At 37.4% G+C, this 25,753-nt stretch overlaps 1 protein-coding gene across 1 annotated transcript; it reads right to left on the reverse strand.

Annotated features, from left to right (window-relative positions):
• Positions 1–4,786: 4,786 nt before the first annotated feature.
• Positions 4,787–22,041, reverse strand: nmt1a (N-myristoyltransferase 1a). Its single transcript, XM_007234485.4, has 12 exons — positions 21,907–22,041; positions 15,842–15,941; positions 15,592–15,736; positions 14,201–14,319; positions 12,793–12,884; positions 12,569–12,685; positions 11,069–11,239; positions 10,101–10,209; positions 9,098–9,268; positions 8,233–8,400; positions 7,982–8,119; positions 4,787–6,680 (listed from the first exon to the last, which is right to left on the reverse strand). Exons 1-12 carry the CDS (start codon positions 22,014–22,016, stop codon positions 6,660–6,662), a joined length of 1,461 nt encoding a protein of 486 aa, XP_007234547.2. The 5' UTR covers positions 22,017–22,041; the 3' UTR covers positions 4,787–6,659.
• Positions 22,042–25,753: the final 3,712 nt, after the last annotated feature.

The raw sequence follows: 25,753 nt of genomic DNA on the forward strand, positions 1-25,753 counted from the left end.
GAATCATGCTGATGTTCCACTGATTGTACTAGATATAATGGGGTCTATGTGATTGTCACTTTGAGTTGAAATGCTGCACCTGCACTATGTGACTTTGGTGGAGCTGCATGAAACTCTCGCAAAAGCTGTGTAATGTTGCACAACTTATATTTGTGTTAAATACTGTAATATTACACTTCAATCTAATTCCATATCATAGATGTCCAATAAAAAATCTCCAAAACAGCAACTCTTCTTAGCTTTTAATGTAAGTCAATGTAAAAACAGTTTATTTCAGGTCATGTTGGATCATTTCTATTGTCAACAAATGCATGTGTACAATATCCTATTTTGTGATCTGCATTTATTGCATTGGTGTAGAAGTGAGTTACACTCTGCAACTGTAGGGGGAGCCAAGAAATAGCTATTTAAAAAAGGGAATTTTCACATAATGCTGCTTTGAGATGTTAAAAAGGAGGAGACCTGGTTGAAATATGAATAGGCATTCTTGTAACTGTCAAATTGGCATCGTTAAGTCATTAAAGGCAATTGGCTTGCTGGTTATTCTATGAGCATAGGAGGGTTCAAAATATTGTAGCATCACTGAAGGTGGAGTAACAAGGTCAGACCATGATTCAGTTGGTAACAGTGAGAAAGACTGAAAAAAATAAAATGGTGTTAAAACAGTGTTAATGAGGAGGGTGGATAAGATCTCACAGCTAAACTAAACAAACACACATTTCCCAAGCTTTGCAATCTCCAAAGCTCTCCCCCTGTCTCGATGCCACCAGTACTAGTGTAGAAAGCCCCCCATGATATGGAGATATGCGCAACGTAGCCAGAACTAGCCGGAAAATCCAAAATCTACAAACTATTAATACTTTTTAGAATATGTTGAAATGATCATTTGTGTTTCAGTTTTGAGTATTTTGGTCTCTGCCTATTCATAGAGATCAGGCACTGGGTGATGTATGGGTTTAGAGGCAAAGCAGGAGGGAGAGCTGATAGGTGCTATGAACTGTGAGTCTTATTGTTTTGACTATTGTTTTGTATTATAAGAGATACACATGGCACTACAGTTGTATGCTATAAAAGTCTATTACCTTTGACCTAGTTGGCACAATCATAGCTCACAGGTTACTGGGTGAAGCAGGGAGTCCCCATTACAAAGTCTGTATCAGTGATGCACATCTTTTATGGACAGTTGCCAATCAAACATTTATCAGAGGATATAAATAATTATTTACAGTAAATACATGTATGAAGCTCATTTTAACTGTAGGCCCCTAACTACCAATGGAAGACTCTTTTAAGTCTTTTAAATCTTAAACTATATTGACACAAAAGTTATTTTATTGAGGCCTAGCATATTAAAACTAGCAAATGTCCTGTGGTGTGATGTAATCTGACTAGACTAAAGTAAGACATCTAAACATTTATGAATAAATTAGTAATACCTGAACTGTTTATCATGACTTTTGGCATTATTTTAACCCTTTCGGACCCTGCGTCTATTGAAACGGACATCATGTGTTTTCTTCATTCTTGTTTATTCTTGCACTTATTGCATTTTGGGACCTGTTGTTCACCAGAATAGACATTTATCGGCTAATTAAATAGCATATTAACCCTGCCCACTGCTCTGGAAAAATGAAAATCTGCACAATGAAAGTAAAACATAGCAGCATCACAGCTAATAAGGCAAAATTAGTATTTTGACTATCATGTATTTAGATTTACTGCATAGGGATGATTAGTAAAAAATAAAACCTTCATATGCAGTTACCTAAAAGTTATAAAGGATTAAAAAAATAAAAATAACAATGTTAAACAAATTATTATTATTATTTTTAATAAATATTGTTTGTAAGAGCATTACAGATTACCACTGGAACATAATTCAGGTCTGAAAGGGTTAAACATGTTTTCTTATAAAATGTAACAGACTGCTTCTGCTACACAAAATGTCACAGTAAATACGGTTTTGTAATGAAAATGCTGTTTTAAAAAAATCAGGTTTTTAAACAGGGAGCTTGATGGTCAACTATTGGGATACCTCAGGCATTTGGCTGTGAAACAAATGCTTAAAACGGCAGTGTATATTATTTTGTTTCTAAACTGAAAGCAGAAGCATTTCTGAGAGGAAAAGGGGGGAAAATTGTGTTTAATGGTACCAGTGTTGCTGGAACGACCATCCCTGCTAAGCCTAATAAAGTATATTAATTGTAAAACTGGGCTGTCCGGTCTCTTTTCGCTGGAGTTCTTCTGGCCATGGCACACGTCTTTACGTTCTTACGTCACATGTACAGCCTTTAAGAGAGGGTCCGGCTCAGTTTTAGTGAATGCAAGCGGCTGGTGGAGCAATGTAGACTTCAGAAGGGGAAACTCGGAGCTCAGTAGCTCACTCACTCAAAGTAAAAACAAAGAAACGAAGGGCTCTAAATCCCAAAACTTATGGACATCAGCTTTAAATCTCTTATAAATTTATCAAATATTATACTTCCTGTCAAACAATTTACGTGTCCATTTTTGTTAGTTTTGTTAGTGTTGAAACATTTTAAAACTTTTTGTGTTTTGGTACAAGCAGAGATCAAAATGTTTTTGATAGTTAAAAAATCTGCAAACCATTGTAAAAATATATATATAATAAATATATATATATATATATTTTTTTTTTTTTTGTGGAGAATAATCACACACACGTTGCTTTGCTTTCATATTTATTGCTCATAATTTGTCAATCCTTTTTGTGAAATGGAAGTATCTCAAAAAAGACAGAGATCTGCTGTTTGGGATCATTTTGAACTTCCAAGACAAACAGACAAAGTGCCTGATTATCACTGATACCAAATATCACTGTGGTGGATGAGGATTCTCACAAGATATAATCATATCTGAATCAGTTGGTGCATTTAATTCGATCTTCCAAAAGCCCCACTTTTACACTCAATATGGTGAAGCACAGCAGTTTGCAGGGACCAAACTTTAGCTCAATCGTTTCAGGGTGGCAGCAATCTCCTTATAGCCTAAGTTGTCTTTATGTAGAGCAACAATTATTTTCCTTTAGATTCTCAGAGAGTTCTTTGCTATGAGGTGCCATGTTGAAATTTAACGTCCAGTTCAAAATTAACACACCTAATCCCCCTTTATTCCTGAGACTTTGTAACAAGACATATGATACAGAGGAGGGAAAATCGATAATTGGGCACAATTTAGCCCATTTTCACGTGGGGGTGTACTCACTTTTGTTGCCACCGGTTTAGACATGAATGGCTGTGTGTTGAGTTATTTTGAATGCACAGCAAATTTATACGGTTATGCAAGCTGTACAGTGACTCATTTACATCGTATCAAAGTGTCAAATCTTCAGTGTTGACCCATAAAAAAATGTGAGGGCTGTACTCACTTTTGTGAGATACTGTACATAGTTATTTTTATAGATGTGTTTTATTGACTATCAGACCATTATTTTGTACCATGAGTTGCATGGCACTACAGCTGTATGCTATTAAACTCACCTTTGACCTAGCTGGCATAATCGTGACTTGTAGGTTACTAGGTGAAGACCAGAGTTCCTGTTCCAAAGTCTGAGTGTAATACTGTACATCACTGACAGCTTCCTTTTTTGCTGTAAGATAATTATCTAAAATTCAAAGTAGCAACATATTAGACAATAAATATGTCCACTGTGCTTAAACTGAGCAAAGACTTCTATAAACCTCCTGCTTGTATCTACCTTGTATCTACATTTACTGTTTATTTTTTCAGCGAGGAAAACTTTGCAGTTCTAGAATTACAGACTGCATTCATTTAGTTTCTTTTCATACTTTATTATCCTTTTTTTATTATTTTCTTCAATGATCAAGATGACACAGAAGCACAATAGAGCAGCTATTATTTGGGTGGTGAGTTATTCTCAGCACTGAAATGACACTGTCATGGTGTGGATCGAACACAGCAGTGCTGCTGGAGTTTTTAATCAGAACAGGATACTTTTTTTTTGGTGTCTCGAAACCATTAACCATTTTGCAAGTCAGACAAAGCATATAAGTAGCAAATCATTAAAAAGATTAGATTTTACCTGCTATACAGCTCTGAAAAAAAAGTAAGAGACCACTTCAGTTTCTCTGATTTTGCTATTAATAGGTATATATGTTGAAATAAAACAAACATTGTTTTATTCTATAAACTACAGACAACAAACATTTCTCCCAAATTCCAAATAAAAACATTGTCATTTAGAGCATTTAGTTGCAGAAAATGAGAAATGGCTGAAATAAAAAAAAACGACACAGAGCTTTCAAACATTAAATAATGCAAAGAAATGACTAATGCAAAGTTTATATTCATTAAGTTTTTAGAGTTCAAAAATCAATATTTGGTGGAATAACCCTGGGTTTTAATCACAGTTTTCATGCATCTTGGCATGAGCTCCTCCACCAGTCTTACACACTGCCTTTGGATACGTTTATGTCACTCCTGGTGCAAAAATTTAAAGCAGTTCAGCTTGGTTTGATGGCTTATGATGATCCATCTTCCTCTTGACTATATTCCAGAGATTTGTAATTTGGTAAAATCAAAGAGAATCATTTTTAAGTGGTCTCATTTTTTTCCAGAGCTGTTTCTGATAAAAAATTTTCCACACAGCCCTCACAAAATTGGATTAAAGCAGTGAATCATTTCATCCTTGTAATGTGAACACATCCTTTGAGGACTATTTTAGGAGGAGCGTGTTGAACAGTGGGTGTGGGATGTTTCTTGGCTCAAGAAAGCATGAATTCACAAGGACTACAAGCAATGCGCCAAATCCTCACAGCAATGTCTACTTTTATTTAGCACAAAAAAATCTCAATTTTTGACAGTTTGTTTCCTCTCAGTCATGAAAACCAAAAGACCACATTGTGTTTTCAACCGTTACCATCAGCTCAAATCATCTGATGATGATGTTCTCTATACGGTTCACAACAGAACCTCAGTAGACAACAGTTAACAGTCACAAAACTCTACTGCTATACACTCTTTAAAATAAAAAGGTATAACAAGTGGCTCTTTGAGTGATGCTACAGGAAAAAAAACACTTTGGGTTCAAAAACTAAGCATTTTTGTACCACCTCATGGCTCTTTATGAAAAAAAGTGTTTGCTCTACTGCAACACTCAAAGAACCATTTACCCCACCTTTAAATCTTAACAGTAGAACTGCTCTTGGTTCCTGTCTAAAATACTGAATTAAGCCAAAAAAAAAAAAAAAAAAAAAAAAAGAAAGAGAACACATGCCAGGCCAAAATGTTCAAAGTGCATGTTCTCAACTCAAATACTAGTCAATGTTTTTTTCTATAGCAGTAGAATTTTATGAAGAACTGCCAATTATTTAAGGTTATTAGATTTTGACTTATTGACTTTACCCCCCAAACGCCCCCAAACCAGTCCCCACAAAACTCATCATATTTCACTCTCAAATACATTAAATATTTCCCCCACCCGCTTCCCGAACCCCTGACCCGTCTCCTGCCCTCCATCCCACTCTCACAGATCCATGCCTTAGTCATGATGATTTGCCCTCAGAAATTCTTCTATTAGTCCACAGGTCCATGGTTTTCTGGACTCCTAGCAGTCAGTCAGCGTTTTATTGATATTACATTGGTGTTACTCGTTATTGGCTTATTTACACAGGGCTTCTTCTCTGTTGGCATTACAGTGAACAGGAATCACAGGCAGTTAGTGATGAAGCAGCGATCCATTAGATCCGATTAGAAAGAGATCATGAAAAGCAAAAGACTAAAAGACAACACAAAAAAAAGAAAAAAGAAAATCTCTCTCTCTTGCAAGTACCACATCAGCTAGTCAAAATGAATCCAAAAAAGCCCAACAATAATACAGTTTTATGACAATAACAGAGAGAATGAAAGAATAATCTTAAAAAAAAAAAAAAAGAAAAAAAAAAGTCAAATTATCGACAGCAGCCCTTGTAACGTCCACACTTTGGATTGTATTACCTTATTCTGACTTTTGTTGGCTTTTCTCATTTATTAAGGTATTTTCTGGTGCTCTTGATTGTATTGTTACAATTTTTGTCACAAACACTGAGGGAGGACGACAAAGATTAGTTTTTTTGTTTTTTTTTGTCCTTTTTTTTAATACTTTTCTTGCAAAAGCGCCTCCCAGATTATTATGGACGGGGAGAAAAAAACCCTGCTGTATATGGGAAGTCTGTCGACTGTGTCAGCATGTAAGTACAAGTGTTATTAATGTTTGTTGGCATCATGGGAGTATGTGTGAGGGAGTATCAGCTGCTCGAGTGTGTGTACTATCGCTCATTACTGAATACAATTGACAACCGCAACAGCTTTGTGTTGTTGCCCGATGATGGTAATTACAGTGGCTTCAGATCCCTGTATGGAGGGAGATGTAAAGAAAGAAAGAAAGTTGGAAAGGAAAGAAAAAAAAAGAAAGAAAAGAAACAGTTCTCTCGGCCTGGCAGCAGCAGTGCAGGTCCAAAAAGTTCAAGTGCAGAAATAAAAAGAAGGAAAAGAAAAAAAAAAAATAGAAAGAAAGAAAATGGGCGGTGGCTTTTTCTTCCTAAACCTGGAAGTCCCTCTGTAGTTTCTGTCAGGTGGTCAGTGCATGATGTCATAACTTGGCTTCACTATGACGAAAGGAAGGGCTTCATGATGGAAGGGGGTCACTGCAAGACCAGTCCAACCTGCATAATGGACACAGAAAGAGAGGAAAAAACCATAAATAATAAAAATATAAAATAAGTGTTTTTATTACTATTTAACTATAGATTCTAATACGATCTCAAAAAGGATTAGAATCATAATATGGATTAGTCTTGTGCCTGTAACCGCAGGTTGCAAGATTCTTTCACAAATCGGATGCCCGCTAATCATCTACAATATCCCAGAAATCAGTTTACTCAGCTGCTTATCAGGGGGATGTCTGTTAAAAATATTTCACACTTCTACTCAGTGAAAAAAAAAAAGAAAAAAAAAAAAAGAAAAAAAAGAAAAGAAAAAAGTGAGATTTTTTTTTGTTTTCTCGGTCACATGACATCGTATTCAGTAGCTCCTGCATTTCCACTCACTGTTTTCTCTGTGGAAACGTGCACCTAAAGTGTAATTACAGTGCATGGCATTGGACAAAGTTCAGCAAAAAACAGCAGGCAGTTCAGCCTGTAATTTTCTCAGAGGACGTCTAAGAAAAACACAGAGATGGTCGTTCCAGACAGGAATAAAATCACAGAGGACAGAGAGAAAATTATCCCAGGACCAACTGACATACTAATCCTGTCCGGATGGAGCTTTTGTTGGAAGGTAGATGCCTTGACATATTGCTTGGTGGTTGATATGGTATTCCAGGTAAATGCTATGGTGCTTCTAAGTGGTTTCTAATGTTTTATTGTTAAAATATACAATCCTATAATAAAAACTAGTTTAAAGCCCTATCCGGAGAAAATTAGTTTCTCAGGGGGTGCTGGGGTAATTTTCTCTTTTATTGGGTGGTCCTCTGTGATTTTATTCGCATCCAGAACGAACATGTACATGTTTTTCCCAGACGTCCTCTGAGAGAATTACAGGCTGAATCACCTACTGATTTTCGCTGAACTCTTGATTTTAGTCCCGTCTGGACGCACATCTCTGAGTTTCATTACCTCACGTTTAATAAAATAGCTATTTGTCCACTCTCGCACACCGTAATTACACTTTGAGCTTGCATTTCCACAGAGATACACATAAACACAACAGCGAGTGAAAATGGAGGAGCTACTGAACATGAGGTCAAATATTTTTCACAGACATCCCCCTGAGAAACTGATCCCTACCAGATAGGGCTTAAGTCAGTTATGTTTCTATACAAATAAACCACATGACATCAAAATACATTTTATTAAATCTCACTCTAAATAAATATGTATACATCTCAGGGAAAAATTATTGATCAATGTTTCCTAGACACAACATCTCACGCAAAATGATGCAGGTTGCATGTTTTGGACCGTACCTTCTCTGAACCCATGCTGGGACATTTCCAATTGTAGAGATAATACTGCAGGTTCCCATCTCCAATACCGAACTTCAGCTTCTCCAGAAAGGTCTTGTTTTCCATCAGGTCCAGTGCATTAAAGACGTCAAATCCTTTCTGCAGGTGGAGAGAGAGACAAAAATTGGATAATGTCATCCAATATGAAATACAAAATACATTTAAACAGAGAAAGAAACAAAAGAAAAACAGACATGGGTGCATTTACTGACCGATTTGGCTAGGATCAGTGCGTCTCCCATCAGGTCAAGCAGCGGCGTGGTTGTGTGCACATTGTAGAAGGAGTAGGCAGCCTTCAGACTGCGGTGCACTGGGTGGTTCATGATGGTGGACGGCAGGGTGTAGAAACTCAAGAAGTCGGTCACCTTCCCCTCTGCATTCTACCAAATCAACACACCAGACAATTAACGTAACATTAGAAAAATCACATACAAGGATATCCTGTACACTGAGTCAGTTTCTCCAGACAGAAGTTAAGCATAGTCTTGTACACTGGACTAGTCTTAGCATTTTCTTTGTTTCTTTGATTTTACCAAATTTAAAACCTCTGGAATATAATCAAGATGAAGATGGAGGATCAAAATTCAAGCAGTTCAGCTTGGTTTGACGGCTTTTAAAGTAAAATTCAGGAGTGGCATAAAGTTATTCAAAAGCAGTGTGTAAGACTGGTGGAGGAGAACATGCCAAAATGCATGAAAACTGTGATTAAAAACCAGGGTTATTCCACCAAATATTGATTTCTGAACTCTTAAAACTTTATGAACAAGAACTTGTTTTCTTTACATAATTTGAGGTCTAAAAACTCAGCATTGTTTTTGTTATTTCAGCCATTTGTCATTTTCTAAAAATAAATGCTCTTAATAACAATTTTAATTTTAAAAAGTAGAAATGTCCGTAGTTTATAGAATATAACAATCTATATTTTACCTATATACCTATAAAAAGTAAAAACAGTGTTCTCATAATTCTTTCCATAGCTGTATATACATTTTAGTGTTCCGTTTTGAATCCATGCACATTTGAATCAGTCACAGTTTTATTTTGTCTATGTAATCAACAGTCCAGCAGGTGGCGTACCTGCACCACATAGGTGTCGATGATGTTCTCCTGAGGAAGAAGCCAGTGCTTCACCTCCTCTTGATTCATGGAGGGTGCCAGGTTGAACTGACGCAGGTACTCCTGCAGCAGGCGGTGCACAGCTGGGATATCCTTTACAGTCATCGGCCTCAAGCCTGCAGTCTTGGGAGCCTGAAGATAGACAGAGGGCACTCGTTTTAAGTAACCAGCCAAATAACAAATAACAGCATATTAGTACACAGATTGGGTTGTGAAGAATATGAGAAATGTTAGATACTCAAGATAATTTAGACATGGCAAACGTAGCATAAAGTTATCCAAAAGCATTGTGTAAGACTGGTGGTTATTCCACAATTTGGGGGAAATGTTGTCCGTAGTTTGTAGAATAAAACAACAATGTTCATTGTACTCAAATATATATCTATAAATAGCAAAGTCAAAGAAACTGATTCAGAAACTGAAAAGGTCTCTTAATTCTTTCCAGAGCTGTATTTTGCTAGTTGTTCTTAAAAATGTGTTACGATTTTATGGTTAATGGCCTTGAACAGAAATGCTTTAAAATATATAAATATTTTTTATAAAATATATTTTTTACAGTTACTTCCTCTGGGTAACAAAGAATATAAGAATTGTTAGACATCTGAACTAATTTTAATATAAATAGAGATGGAGACAGAAAGACAGGAATCAGTGTATTTTTTTTGTTTTTTGTTATTTATATCTTTCTCCCGTTCAGAATTGGGCAGGATCTCATCCAAATGGTTGAATGTATTTTTCTTTCTCTCTAACTAATTTAAACTTCATGGCAGAGGAAGCACAATAAGCACATAAGCATGTTGCACAAAGCAGAATATTCTTTTTTTTGCGGTTTAAAAGATGTAAGAGGCTTCATTCTTGTTGGATGCACTATGTTTGTATGTTATGTTATGTTATGTATCTGACTGAGTGCTCTTTTCTTCTATGATTGTGGACACTCTTAGAAGGTCAGATGAATGATGTTTACCTCCGGCAGTCGATATAGCTTCATGGTGCGTTGCATAGTCATGTTCCGACTCAGATGTGAAAACTTCACCTCAATCAGCTTCCGTGGGTTCAGGGACCGATGCCAGTACCTGCGCAGAGGCCACACACACGCGGACACATATTTAGATACTTATTGCGATTACGAAAACTGCACAAAACACTGTATGTCCAAATGTGTGTAAACACTTGTTCTAAAGAATGAATTGATTTAATTCACCCATCCAGAATAGGACTCTATGGAGCAGATAAACACAAATCTATTGGCACTGTCTCTATTGCCAGGCATGGGCTTGAGGAATATAAAGCCCTCCAGCATTAAACTATGAGCACTTTTGTCCATATACAGGAAATGTGTACAGTAACATTAAAGGACAATGTCTATGACATTATTAGTACACAGTGATGGCAGCGCTCAAGAGTTGAAGGTAGCATTAGGGGATGTAAACAGTGTTTTTTTTTTTTTAGCTTTTTGCGCACCTTTTAAGTTATTAATGCCTCGTTTTAAATGTCGGGGCTCTCTGGATTCTAGCAAGGAGGTGTGGAGCTACTTTGAGCTGGATAACGGTGGAAAAAGCTATTTATCGGGACAAATTATGTCCCGTGTCACCCAGTCTGAAGAGTGTTTGGACAAACTGTTAACATTTAACATTGGATCTTGGGAACGCTGTGGAAGAACGGAAGTGTGCGATTCATTAAAAGAAAGTACTTTATCATGTTTTACTATTTTACACTGGAGTTCTCCCTTAAAGAGGCGTATCTTCTGTTTCCAAACAGCATTAGTTGCTGTGAAGCTGATGTGGACAGTTATTTTCTTAATACTTAATCTGACCTGAATTAATGTTATGATGCTGGACAGTTTAGTTTAAACAGAGTATAGAGTATAGTGTATAGAGAGTAAGTGTGAGTGTGTGTGTGTGTGTGTGTGTGTGTGTGTGTGTGTGTGTGTACCTGCAAGTGCCCACTGGTTTGGGTAGTACCACTCCTGCAGTGTAGACAGCCTGAAAGATGCCCTGCAGGTTGACCCGTCTGGTGATTTCTCGGATCAGGACTGGAGCCACACGCTTGGAGCGCAGCTTCTTGTGCACACACAGGAAGTTAATCTCTACCATCTTCTTCTCTCTGGAGAAAAGCAGCAGAATTTTTTGGCCATCACCCATTATGTTAAATTTTTGCTTTTCCGATTATTTCGTTATTTTCACTTTTTTGGCATGGTGTTGTTTTGTCTGCATGTATTATGTGCAGGTTCATTGAGGCAACTGCTGCTTGAAATTTAGGCACATAGTATCCGTTTTTGCTGACATTTTGCATACAATATCACATAAATCAGTTCATAAATCTGAATCAGTTTCTCCGATTTTGTTATCTATAGGTACATGTTTGAGTAAAATTAACTATGTTGTTTTATTCTATGAACTACAGACACATTTCAACCAAATTCCAAATCATTTAAATTTTGTTTAAAGTATTTATTTGCAGAAAATGAGAAACGGCTGAAATAAAAAAGCATAATGCAAAAAATGTTTAGTTAAGAAATCAATATTTGGTGGAATAACCCTGGTTTTTAATTACAGTTTTCATGCATCTTGGCATGTTTTCCTCCACCAGTCTTACACACTGCTTTTGGATAACTTTATACTACTCCTGGTGCAAAAATTCAAGCAGTTCAGCTTGGTTTGATGGCTTGTGACCATCCATCTTCCTATTGACTATATTCCGGAGGTTTTCAATTTGGTAAAATCAAAGAAAATCATCATCGTTTTTAAGTGGTCTCTTATTTTTTACAGAGATTTTTAATGTATAAACTGTCAATGTGACTTTGATTAAGGAAAGAAATACTTTAATATGAGGCAACAGCTATATTTTTTTAGCCTTTAGTTAGCAATTCTCTCGTCTCTGATTCACCAGATACTATATGTTAGTCTGAAGTCTAAAATTCCTTCTTCCCTGGTGAGCTTAACATTAGCTTTTAGGCTCTAGTCAGCCATTTTTCTTTCTCCAGTGAGCCTAGCATTAGCTTTTAGCCTCAAGCCAGTCATTCTCCCTTCTCTGTTCAGCCTAGTGCTAGCGAGTCTTTAGTCAGTCTTAATCCATTCTCCAGTTGGTACAGAATTATTATTTTTTTTGCCTCCAATCAAGATTTCTCATTCTCCAGTCAACCAGCATTATCAGCTTTGAGCCTCCGGTCAGCCATTCTCCCTTCTCCTCTTTGACTAGCTTTAGCTTTTAACATTTTTAGACTGACTTACATATTTTTCAAATATTTTTTATGTTAGTGAGTGAAGCTGTTTTAAACATTAAAATAAGTAAAATGGTTCAGATTGGAATAATAAAAAAAAAACATTTAATATTCTAATATTTTGCTTGTAATATTTGTGGCTTAACAAGTTAATATGTGTAGCAAGCTAGAATGTTCCTAGCTTCAAGAAAAGATAATGAATTAGTTCTTACATATCATAAATGCGGATGTTGGCGGGGATGGCACTGATGAAGCCCACTAGTTTCTGATTCGAGTTCACTCTCACACCACAGTGCCACTGTGGCAACCAGCCTGGGGGGCGGAGAGCCCTGAAAGAGAGAGAACAGTAGTGGTAAATAGACACAAGTAGATGGAGTTGCAGATTTATTTGTAAGTGAAAGAAAAAAAAAGAAAACACTCCACTAATTTCACATACCACAGCAAGAACTCCGGTGAGTAGTCAAAGCGGAACATGTTGTCATCATCCTCCACGTAGTTCTCATTCAGGAGAGTGTAGAGCTCTTTTAGCTGGTCAGAAAAAAAAGCACAAATATGTAGACTGTTTATTGGTCTGGACACTTCGAATATAAATGCAAGTACAAGATGACCTGGTTCCCAAATGGATGGAGGTAAATTTGGCACAATATTTTACAATATATGTTTTTTTCCCCTTAAAAAAAAACCCAAACATTTTTTAACCCTGCAAATATCGCAGTGTGCAAACACTCTTTATAAACATGTAGTTTCTGTTTGGGGAATTTTAACCATTTCTTTCTTACAAAAAGCTTGTAGTTGTGTGTGATTCTTGGGCCATCTTTCTGCACTGCTATGGCAAAACTTTCAGTTTTGACTTTTGAGGAAATTTACCGTGAATTATCATGTGTGTTCATTATCATAATGCTCTTTTTTTATTTTCAAAAATTGTGCAGACAGTGTGATATTTGTTCACAGAATTTGCTGGTATTTAACTGAATCCATTCTTTCCTGAAGACGGAAAGTTCTAACTCTGAGTTTTGTTTTTTGAGAATGGAGCTTTCTGAAAGCACTGAAAAGGTGTTGAGGGTGGAGTGGGTAGATGACAGGCTTTTATGGTGCCTCTGTGTCTATGTTACCTTCTCTTGCTTTAGTTAGGCTGTTAAATTCAGATCTGCCAAAGTCATTAGCCACACTCTCATAATGCTGCATTATTGTCTATTCTCCATAAACAGTCAAAACTAATTGCATCTTTCTGCCTTCCTCAAAGATATAGACTACCCGCCTGTCTGGCCCGACACTGATTGCTGTTTGACCATCAGGTCATCCACCACAGTTCACAGATCAGATTGTGTGCAACAACACAGTGCGATTCCTCTAAAACTGATGTTTTGTGCAACTGGGTACTGGTATTTAAAGCTTCACTTAAATTCTCTTGTACTCAGTATTTCCTGGATAATAGATTAATTTTAGAAAAGGCTAAGCTGAGGTCAATAATGTACCAGAAAAGACAAGGCAAATATAGATTACAGCTCAAATCTCCAAAGGCAAAAGCCTCCAAAGTCTATCTTGCAGAGCCAGTTAATCAAAATAATTCCTTTCAGTGCAAACACAAGACCTTTCAAGACAAAAATACATTTTGAAGAATCATTCTAATTTTGTCTCCTCTTAAGTACGACAGGCTACAATAATAGCATGTCTAGATAGAGCAACCAGTAAGGGGGAAGAAATCAGCAAATTGGATTTGAGCATTAAGGCCCACTGTCTTAACGAACCACAACTGACCGAAAATGTCTCAGGGTTAAAGAGAGAAACTGGCTTAGTCAGGCTTGAGTACTGCTGGTATTAGTGCGTGGGCTGGTCTGTCTTACCACACCGGGGTTGCCCAAATCCAGAGCGTCCCAGCTGAAACCCTGAGGAAGGCTGTACGGCTCCTCTCGGATGCTATCTTTATCAGGCTCAATGCAACCATGTGAAGTCACCATCTCTCCTGTTTGAGAGAAAAACATATAAAAATGAGACAACTGACAGGCTAGGCTTGGAAAAGCTTTGGAAACTTTCACTATATGGACAAAAGTATTGGGACACCTGTTTCTTAAACTAACAGAATTTAAAAAAAGTTTATTCAGCTTTTGTTGTACAAATTGTCTCAGGGAGAGCTTGAAGCGGATCTAAATGCACTCCAAGACAAGAGCATTAGAGAGGTCAGAATGTTGGATGGTCACAGCTCCATGTAAGGATCCCCAACTCATACCCATTTCAAAAGTACTTGATGGAGCACCATCATTCCAGAGAACACAGTTCCTTCCATTGCTTAACAGCTAAAAGCTGGGGGTCTTTATACACTTCTCTAGCCATGCATAGGTTAATGTTTATATGCCCTAGGGAGTGCTCAGATATCGCTGTGTATTGGAAAGCAGTTATAATTCAATACACTGCAATGCTACATTTTTTAAAATAAATTTTTAAGAAACCATTAAAAAAGAAACCTAAACTTAAAAAACAGACATCTAAACTATGAATTAAATCTAATGTTTTTTTTTTTAATAGACAAGCAGTATGTATATTTTCACATCTGAATCCATAGATGTAACACGAATAGATGAGTTTCACAAATAATTGGGCATATAGTGCAAGTAAAGTTTTAGTATGTCCTACACAAAATGATCAATCCATTTAATATCTAAAATGTGAGCAGCATAGTATGTTGTTTGACATTCACTTCTTCGAGCATCATTAGAATTATAACCCCCCCCATCATCATCATAAACTGCTATGTTTATCACTCTTTACACATCCATAACAGAACAATTCAGTTTATTGTCATTAAAAAGAGCTCAGTATGAATTAGATTTAACACTCAGATTTATCAGTCTACTCATGCTCTAGCAAAAACTGCACTGTTTGCAATGAAGCCATTTTACTGAGCTCCTTTTTTGAGGCTTCATTTAAACAGCATGTTTGCTACATGATATGGTCTGACATTAGTAAGCAGGCATTTCTCAGGCATTTAATATGATTAATTGTATTCCTAATTCTTGTGTTTGGTCACGTATTGATTCTAATGAAGTGTAGGGTGTGTGTATGGCTTCTGTAGAATTGCTGCATCATTAAAAAACAAGGCTGATGGCAAAAGATGAGGAACCAAAGACATGACAGACAGCTGGAAGTTTCTGAACACGTACAGTAGTCTGTACATTAGCTTTTTACATTGTACATAAGTGGCTGCATAACAGTCACCAACAGTATTACTACAGTTTACCTAGTTTCGGGACAGGCTGAGTGTCCCAGAACTGGTAGCTGCGACGGGATGCCTCTTCCATGGTTTTGGCTGGTCCTGGTCCCACTGAGAAGAGCTCGATGGCTTTCTGGATCTCCTGAAGCTTATCAGCAGGTAAAGAGTTTACCTGGAGAGAGGAGGAAAGAGAAACAGACAGAAAAAAAGGTTTAGCTCAAACATCTATTACAGTGTTAAGGAAAATCATAACGGAATCAAAGAAATAAACACTCACTTTGGCCAATGGGTCCTGTGCAGAGTCCTTTCCTGCAGACTTGTCCTTCTTTTTCTTTTGTTTCTTTTTCTTCTTCTTGGCCCCTGTGTCACCCTTTTCCCTACAAATGATAAAAAGGAAGAATTGACATATTGAGAACTTTAAATGATATCAATCTCATCATATCAGATTATTTACTAAGGATGCACAAAAAATGTGTGACAACCGAAAAAATTAACTAAAATATGGCAAAAACAACGAAAAATGCTAAGAAATGTGCATTTAACTTCACACATGCACATTCACTGTGCATGTGTGTGCGCAAGCCTGGCACATGACCAACACCTACTACCACACAAAAAGGACAGATGAGAACAGGCAAGGAGTGCTATTATAAATGTGTTTTATCACGTATTTAACTAAGGATCACACCTACCCCTTCAATGGCTTAACTCCATTCTGTTCCCTCACAAAATGTTATTTATATGTGTATGCAAGTTACAGAACATGTTAAGAATCCCCCCAAAAAGTTTTGAAACCATTTTGAAAATACAAGGTTTTTAGTAACTAGAGAGAGAAAGACAGAGAGAGAGAAAGAGAGAGAGAGAAAGAGAGAGAGAGAGATAAACAAAAAAGCAGAAGCAGGTAGAACATCTATTCAATAAAGGGCAAAGAAAACAAGAGGACAACACAATGGAGCTAAAGCAACCAAACAGCCATGAATTCTGATTAACATCATAAAATAATACAGTTTATTCCAGAGGTTCTCTATGGCATGCCATGTTATAACACACTAATATATTCTTCCCCTAAAAATAAAGGTGCTTCACAAGGTTATTTAGGCAATGCCAGAGGGGGCAGAGTAGGGAAAACATACAAACAAAATATTTTGGTCCCCTAACAAACCATGTTTGTTCACCAAGCTTCCAAACTTCACATTTATTCTTGTACGGTACATTTTTAAGATCTAGAAAACCTGACAAAGGTTTTTAAACATGGTTTAAATATGTAACTTAAAAAAAAAAAACATTACACTGGTAAAACATTAGGAAAACATGTGTAAGATACATGTGAAGTCAACCACCACATCTTTTCAAAATGCAGCATTGCCAAGTTGCATCACAGTGCGCTCGGAGGAAACCGAAGCGACTTGGTTCCGTAACATTAGCTCCCAGATGCCTTGTGCTGATCGACATCACCCTAAGAGTGATGTGGGGAGAGAGCTTCATCTACTTACCCAGAGAGAGCAAGGCCAATTGTACTCCCTCAGGGGTCCAGTAGCCAACGGCAAGCTACATGAACAGGATTCGAATCATAGTGGCAGCGCTCAGCCCACTGGACCACCTGGAGCCCCTGTAGTTAGATTTCTTGAGAGCTGCAAATCAGACTAGGAGAAGGCTAAGGCGTAGGTTCCGCAGCTACACGTAGGGTTGTTTCATGTAGTACTCGTACATAAGAACAATGCTTATAATAGAAATGTATGAGTAAAGAACCTGTCTATTATACAGGTGAAGATTCTTCAGGCAATTAAAGGGTTCTTAATTCTCACATCTTTAATGCAAACAAGGTTCTGCGTACAGCAGGTTTTTCAAAAGGTCCTTCATACATCTCTGTTAAAAAACATCTGTTTTTGTTCTATAAGCGCATACATTGTAAAAGTGGTTTTTTGACGGTATCACTCTTCTGAAAATTATTTTTAAAGAGACTGCACTCTTATGGCACTCTGTAAAGCTGCTTTGTGCCAACACCAGTTGTAAAAAGCGCTATACAAATAAATTTGATTTGATTTGATTATGTATGTTTTTTCAATTCTGTTCTGACCGACATCACAATCCGTGTCATAAACTTTGTTTTCTCTATCTAGTCCCAAAGGAAACCATGCCCTGACTCCCTCCAAACCAAAACAGCTGATTCACTTTAACAGCATGTTCAGTTTCACAAGAGATGTGTTTTACCCAGAAGACACTAAACCATCAACAGACACACAACACAGCAGCTCTATCTCTAGCTAAGCAGAGCTAATATGGGTTTAGTTAAACTAGAGTCAGGACATAGCAGCGTACTTACTGAGGAGCAGCAGTTAATCCTATTAGCAACCAAAGGGGGGGTAGTGAGGTGAGGGCACTGTGCTACATTTGTTACTGTGGGACAGATGGTATGTCACATTACCCCGGGGGGAAAAGCGTACGTTTGTGAGGGGACGAGGGACGTGCCCTATGACACAGAACAAAAGCTAGTGAGAGAAAGCAACCACGCTAACTGTCACTTCGACAGGCTTCCATCCCTGCTAGAGTGAAGAGGCCACTAAAGCAAAATCTACACAAACGTTAACACCAAAAGCCTCTGCTGCTCCGCTGACCAGTGTTTTCGGTCTGTACTGCCTGAGTGAACACTGGACTGTGGAGCTAGCATGGCCGCTAACTGTATGTGTGGTGCTTTGAGTGGGAAAGACATTCAGTCCACATACAGTACCAACATGCTAACATTGTTTGTTACAGTTAGAGGTACTTTACTGAAAAATCTAATTCACACAGTACACCTCTTAAGCAAAATGTAGTCTTTTGATTGGTAGCTTTTCACTGGAGCTATGAGGCTAATGTACTAGAAGACTGGGTCCTGAAAATCATGCTAATGAAAATAGTTTAACTTAAGGGGGTGTGTTTTGTTATTTTAACACACTGACCAGATCAGTGTGGTTACGAACAGTAATGTTTGTGACTAAATAGCATTGGAATTATGGGTGTATCATATCGTATTGTACACAGTATATATCAGTAAAACGATAACTCCGTTCTGATGTTGAAGTCTTCTGTTAGTGGTTGGTGTGGATAACACCACTACCTGCTAGTGAGCTACCACATCATGGACGAGTCCGTGTGACTAGGCTGCGCTACACCAATAAGAGTCCTTGGGCAAGACTCCTAACACTACATTGGTCCACTCCTGTAATAAGAATAACCTTGTAAATCACTTTGGTCTAAGTGTCAGCTAAATGCTAAATAAACAAACAAACAAACAAATAAATAAATAAATAAATATAAACAAACATAGTGATATAGTAATTTGTTAATTAGTTGTAAATCAAATCATCAATTATATAATAATAGCAGTATTCGGAAAGCTGTCCACTTGCTGTTAAGCTTTAAGGTTATTTTTCTTAAATGTGTACATGTTTCCAGGTTACATGCATGCACTAAATATCCAGCAAAATATTCTAATTCAGACATCTTACTAAGCACGCCTACTGTTTGGATAGAATTAGTTTAATTTAAGGAGGTTGGAATTGTGATTTTACAATATGTATTACCATTATTAAAACTTTAATAGTTTTTTTTTTTTTTACAAGGCCAATTACCCAACCCACTCATTAGGACTCCAACACCAGTGAGGTGAAGACATAGCACTAGCACATAGAAGGTTTGAGTGTAAATCTGAACTGGAAGAGTCTAGCATGTTTGACATCCTAAAAAGTATATCCACAGCAAATTAATTTGGCTTCTAAACTGTAGAAAACATGTCCATACATTAAATTTAATTGGACCATTTCATTAATCCTAACAATTTACCTACACCGCTGCCCATGTTTACACATTTGCGTTTGTGTGTCCACGATTCTCTGTCGCTCAGCAGACTTTGTGGGCAGAACCATGAGGCTTGGTGGACCAAAAACAACTGCTGCTGTCTGTGTCATGTGATGTGACGTGATGTGGGAGGCGTGGGCATAGGATAAGGCGAATTATGATATGCCATTTCTATGTTCCAAGTTTTGTAGCCATTTTAAATTCCTCAAATCCACGAGTCCCAGTAATGATTTTTTTTTTTTTTAGCTTCCATAGGACATGAAAAAAAAGTCACTGGATTTGATGATACTAGTTACGGTCCTATGACATTTGGCATATATTGTATAGTGTATTAAAAATAAGAATAAATAATTACATTTACATTTATGGAACCAAAGGTGGTTCTTCTATATTGCTTGTTAAAATTTTATATGCAAAAATCAGTTTGGCTGCAGGGTTTTTAGGACAGCCAAGCAGAAGCACATGTCATTCGTTGTTTGAAGACTGACCAATTGGTTAAACCAGTGGAATCAGATGTGCTGCTGGTTGTTTAGAATGAAAACCTGCAGCCGAATTGGCCATTTGCTGGCCAATTGGACTTTCCTGGCAAAGGACCTACACTATAAGAGTCTGTCTTTAGTAAAGCTAATATCCAAATAGTTCTTTATTATATTAATATAAAATTAATTTTACCGTACTCATACCAATCCCAAATTTAAGGCTACCCACAAAAATGATGCACTTATGTGAACAGCACAACCACAAAGCAATCAGCAGCTCTTTAAGCTTTGTCACTTACAAAGCAAATACCTGATTACAGCAGGGTTCACTTGAAAGAATTATATAAATGATAAAAGAAGGTGGAACTTGATATATGAAAGAAAAATAACAATTAACAGCAACTATATTAAAACATTGAACAGATGAAAAGATGAGGGAACACATAAAAAATATGAAAGACAGGTTGAACAAAACCTCCCTGAATTACCCTAGGGGAATTAGGTTATAATGTTGAAAGTGAAAGCGAAATAAATTGTTGTTTGCCTGATATGAAGCACGTTTCACCATATTCATATCCATATCTGCTGCCAAAGCACACACAGCACTTTATTGTGTACTCATTTGTGGCCTAAAGCATTTTCTTATTATCTAATGTTTTCCAGTTTGAGGGCTATATCTGTAGATATAGAGAACAATAGCTCTGTCCTATTCTGTGTATGTAGCTACAGTACCAAGCAAACCTAGAAAATCTAACCTAACAGTTTCTAGCTAGTAGCTAACTAGCAGTATACGGGCAAATCATGGTGTCTTGCTTTCAGTATTTGGTGATTTTGTTTTGTTGGCTGTAAGTTACGTCTTTGGTTTGGTTTTATGTGACATAATAAAGCATAGGTAATTTCCCAGCTGTGCTGCGCTATGCTAACTTTTAAGGCTTAAAACGTAGCTAACTATACCAGCTAAATAAACAAATTGCAATGTAGCTAACTAAGTTACATTCTGGACAGGTTTATAAATATGTGTTATCGTTAGCTAACTAACTTTGCCTCCCAGCATACACAAATACATTTGGCCAAAACAGGTGTTCACCTTCTGAAATGTCACTACATTTATAAATGTAACCTAACGTGGAATACCTTAGAAATGACGCCTAAATGTAGAAAGAAATTCTGAGAAAGAATTTAAAAATGTAGATTAAACTGATTAAAGCTAGCTAGAAGGCTGCTAGCTACAGACATGCTGGCTAGTCTGGTCTAGTTAGCTAGCTGTTAGCAAGGACAGGGAGGCCTCTATATGATTTCTGTTCTAGTTAGCTAAAGCTAACTTAGCTAGCTAGCGACCTGCTTTATCCATTACTAACCTACAGCTTAAATGCTATAGCTAGCTATTTAGAACAAGATGGATATAATAGCTGGATATTTACTTATATGGCCATCTAGGTTATTTTACAAAGTAACAGTTGGTTATTATATTAGCCAGCTCGTTTAGTTACCCAGGTTAGTTAGCTAGATAACTTGCTAGCTAGCTAACTAACCTGAGTGTTAACCTAGGAACCCAATCGCTCAGGGTGGTTCATGTGCCAGTAAGCTCAACATTTAGCCCATTTAAACAACCCAGGCATCAATATAAACATCTAGCTAGTACGAACATTGTAGCCAAATGTTAAATAAAGTAATATTTATACTATTATGTCCCAGAAACTAAAAAACGTGGTTAGAAATGACAGTATAGCAGCGCTGAGCTTTCAACACAGAGAAGCAGCTTAGCTTTGAGCAGCAGAACTAAAGAAACGAGGTTTTAAGTCCCGCCCATCTCCTCACAACCCACCCGTATGCTCCAATTACAGCGTAGAACGCATTGTCAATCAAACAAACAGACCAATCCCAACCGTCCAATGGGCGGGTTCCTATGACTCCCGTTCCTTTGGCTTCCACTGACCCAGCCGTATGACGGCCGAGCATTTAAGGCTGCGGACCACGACTGTTTTAAATCTCTAACCGCAGCAGCAGCAGAGTTTGCATCGCTTACCCGTCGTCAAAATGGTGCTCTTCATTTTCGCAGTCGCTGCAGTGTCCGTGGTCCTCTTCTAGCTCCTCTTTTTTCTCCGGCTTCGGTGCTGTCTCATTCTCATCCGCCATGTTTAACCAGGAAATGAGGGACTGGTCTTGTAAAAGTCCGAACACGCCCACTGTCACACAGCCTTATGGTCAATGTAGTTCATAGCAACACACGAGGAAGAACGTTAAAGAAATAAATACAGAAAGGGGACTTTTGGTCAATTAATTTTGGAAAGGACGTAATTTGTTATCTAAATACTTGTTATATAAAAAACTATATTTTTGAACATTCATTTTTTTTAACACGCCCCTTGACAACGGCAGCCCCATCAACTTAGCCACACCCTATAGCAACATTATTTGAGGCCCTGTCAGTAAACTAACAGATTGTCCCTTTTAATCTTTTGAATCGGTTCTTCCAATTTAAATATTATATCATATGCATTTTTACTTGTGTCCATTATCCAATTTGTGTTTATCAGCTCCTATTTGTGAATAAAATATCCATGCAGTAAATTGTAGTATGTAATATTTCGTGCAGGTTTCCCCACATGCATTCTATGTAATTGACTGTAAAACATTTGGGCAAAAAGATGTTTTCAGCTCGAGGCCCACATCAGCAGCCCCCTAAACCTCCAGAAGAGTTGGGTTTCCCTAGTAAATGTGTTTTACTCCCTCCTAACCCTTCTCTTCCTCTCTCAACCCAGGGAGACTTGTTCATGAGCAAGCACCAGAAGATTGCAAGACTGTCTGTGTGCAACAGGAGCTTCACAGTGCACCTGCACCCTTAACCCTGTAGTGGCCAATGAAATTAAGTGTGGACGTGAGCTTGGCCATGCAAGGATGTGTGTAACAGTTTTTGTAGGTGGTAGATTAGATTTTACACTTCTGAAGGCTTATAATAGTTTTTACATCCTTAGTGTGTTGTGCGATTATACAAATGATAACAGTCCTGACATTGGCCAGCATGTATAATTGATAACAGTTGTGCACATTGTATCTACTGATACAATACAACCAGAAAACAGAGTAGGGCTCTTAATATGAATAAACGGCTTATCTCTAAAGTGTGTTGTATTTTTGATTGTCTTGTAGTTATTGCAGGTAGCAAAAGTTTGTTAAATCAATATTCATTTTATCCTTGTCTTAATCAAAACATTAGTGCATATCACTTTTTATTTATTCAACATTATGGTTTTATATGTGTTGTTTGTATTAAATATGTATTTTCATAATTATTATACCTTGTACTGATATTCTGGTGTATAAAGGGCCATTTAAATAAATATCATAAATGACATATTTAGGGGAGCACAATTTGTCTAAAAGCATTGTGAGTGTAGAAGAGTCCCAACTACTCAAAGCCTTTAATAAACATTGACTCAAAGTCTGAATTTTACCACTAACAAATGCCTCTAAGGGTATGTTAAATAAAAGGTTGTTTTTTCATCAACATTAAAGGTGTAATGCAACCATAACTCAATGTTAATCAAAATGTTCTTTGCTATCTGGGACATATGAAAACCAACACAAACTTAGTATAATGCTTACTAGTGTGGCTATTAACCAGTGTTCCAAATACATTTTGTTTAAAGGGGTTATTTTAATCAATAGACTCTGAATCCAACTAGATACAGTTCTGTGGTACAACCTGATGTTCAAGAAAGAAAGCAGACAGAGAAAGAAATCGACATGAAACATAAGACACAGTTTGTCAAATTAACTTTTTTTTTTTTTTTTTTAACATTCCACAGGGAACAATATATGTTTAGATTCTGGCAGTGGTCTAAGAACCACTGCATGTCATCCATTTCTTTTTTAACAAAAAAATGAATGGGGACAGTACTCTCTCTGGGAGCATTTGCTGGTTTGAAGAATGAAACTGCTGCAGTTCCTCTGCCACTTCCTCCTCCTCCTCCTCCATGACTAAAAGTCTACATTGGCCTAAAGCATGCGAAGATCGAGCTTTTGAATAGGCTGGTGAGCAGGTTCAGTTTTTAGAGAGGGTGGACAAGCAGGCTCGTTTTTTTGACCTAGAGGGTGAGCATGTCCAAGCTTCTGATGAAGAGAGGAGGGTCTGACCTGCTGCACTTCACATGTCCCAACGTTTGACCTCCATTTAACCCTATGCACTGTTTCAGATGATCTTCTTAAAAGCATCTTGGCATTGAGGGCAGTGGTAGTCTAGTCATCCTACAGTCCAAATTACGTCTGCATATCCTGAACTCTGTAAATAAAACACCAGTTTTTGTTAAGCATGTCATGAATGCTTAACATGTGTGATTCATCTTTACATAAATAAACTTAACTTTGAAAGGAGACTGAATTCTTTAAATGCACATCTAGGTGGCTTGTTGTCTGTATCGTTTTGCTGGTTTAAACTTTGGGCATACTGGGCAATGAGCATGTGCTGCATTTCTTTATCTGAAAATAGCATTCAAATGGAACAATGGAATGGTGCGTCTGAAAAAAGAAAAAAAAACAGAAATCGATCACTTCACAATAAATGCATAATCAAAGAGCTTTACACTGTTCACATAGATGTCATTGAATAATTAATTACAGACCATTATCTATACATTACTTACACAAAATGGCAAAAAGTAAATAAGGTAAGATAAGAAATGGTTGGTGAACAAAATGACAAAGATTAAATTACAAAATATTTCTGACAATTATTCAAAAGACATTCAAAGTGGGCTCCAGCTAGAGAAGTCGTCGCAACCTCCTCACTTGTTTCCATTAGACTGGGACCATCGCTGCTGTTGGCATCCTCCAGCTCAGGAATATTTAGGACCTCTGTCCTCAAAGAGAAAGACTGAGACCCCTTGATACGCTGTGATACGTGTAACAGAACCTTTATCATAAATACAGTGTCTTGCAAAAGTATACCCCTTGAACTTTTCCACATTTTGTCACGTTACAGCCTCAAACTTAAATGTATTTTATTGAGATTTTAAGCGATAGACAAACACAAAGTATTGCATAAGTGTAAAGTGGAACGAAAAACATACATGGTTTTCAAAATTTTGATCAAATAAACATCTGAAAAGCATTCAGCCCCCCAATACTTAGTAGAGCCACCTTTCAGTGCAACTACAACTATAAGTGCTTTGGGGTTTGTCTCTATCAGCTTTGTGCATCTAGAGACTGAGATTTTAGCCCTATTTCTCTTTATAAAACAGCTCAAGCTCAGCCAAGTTGGATGGAGAGTGTCTGTGAACAGTAGTTTTCATGTCTCGCCACAGATGCTCAATGCGACTGGACCATTCCAACAGATGAATATTATTTGATCTAAACCACTGTATCTCCAGCTGTATGTTTAGGGTCATTGTCTTGCTGGAAGGTGAATCTCCTTACCAGTCTCAAGTCTTTTGTTGCCTTCAACAAGTTTTCTTACAGGATTGCCCTGTATTTAGCCCCATCCATCTTCCCATTAACTCTGACCCTCTCTCTGTCCCTGCTGAAGAAAAGCATCCCCAGAGCATGAAGCTGCCACCACACCATGTTTCACAGTGGGGATGATGTGTTCAGGGTGAGGAGCAGTGTTACTTTTCCTCCACATATAGTGCTTTGCAATTAGGCCAGAAAGTTCAACATTGGTCTCATCTGACCACAGCACCTTCTTTCACGTTTGCCACAACTGCAAACAGCAATTCATACATTTCTTTTAACAATGGATTTCTTCTTGACACTCTTCCATAAAGGCCATATTTGTGGAATGAATGACTTATGATAGTTGTCCTGTATACAGATTCTGCTACCTAATTTATGGATTTCTGCAGCTCCTCCAGAGTGACCATGAGCCTCTTGGCTGC

The sequence above is a fragment of the Astyanax mexicanus genome, chromosome 19 (assembly GCF_023375975.1).
Source record: "Astyanax mexicanus isolate ESR-SI-001 chromosome 19, AstMex3_surface, whole genome shotgun sequence".
In the NCBI taxonomy this organism is placed as follows: domain Eukaryota; kingdom Metazoa; phylum Chordata; class Actinopteri; order Characiformes; family Acestrorhamphidae; genus Astyanax; species Astyanax mexicanus.

Bases quoted from the DNA above. Each gene is read 5' to 3' on its own strand.
- nmt1a (XM_007234485.4), bottom strand. From the start codon at position 22,016: ATGGCGGATGAGAATGAGACAGCACCGAAGCCGGAGAAAAAAGAGGAG. The intron at 12,686-12,792 runs GTATGTGAAATT...TCTCTCTTTCAG, and splicing joins TCACCGGAGTTCTTGCTGTG to GGCTCTCCGCCCCCCAGGCT. The intron at 11,240-12,568 runs GTAAGAACTAAT...GCTTTTCTCCAG, and splicing joins AACATCCGCATTTATGATAT to AGAGAAGAAGATGGTAGAGA.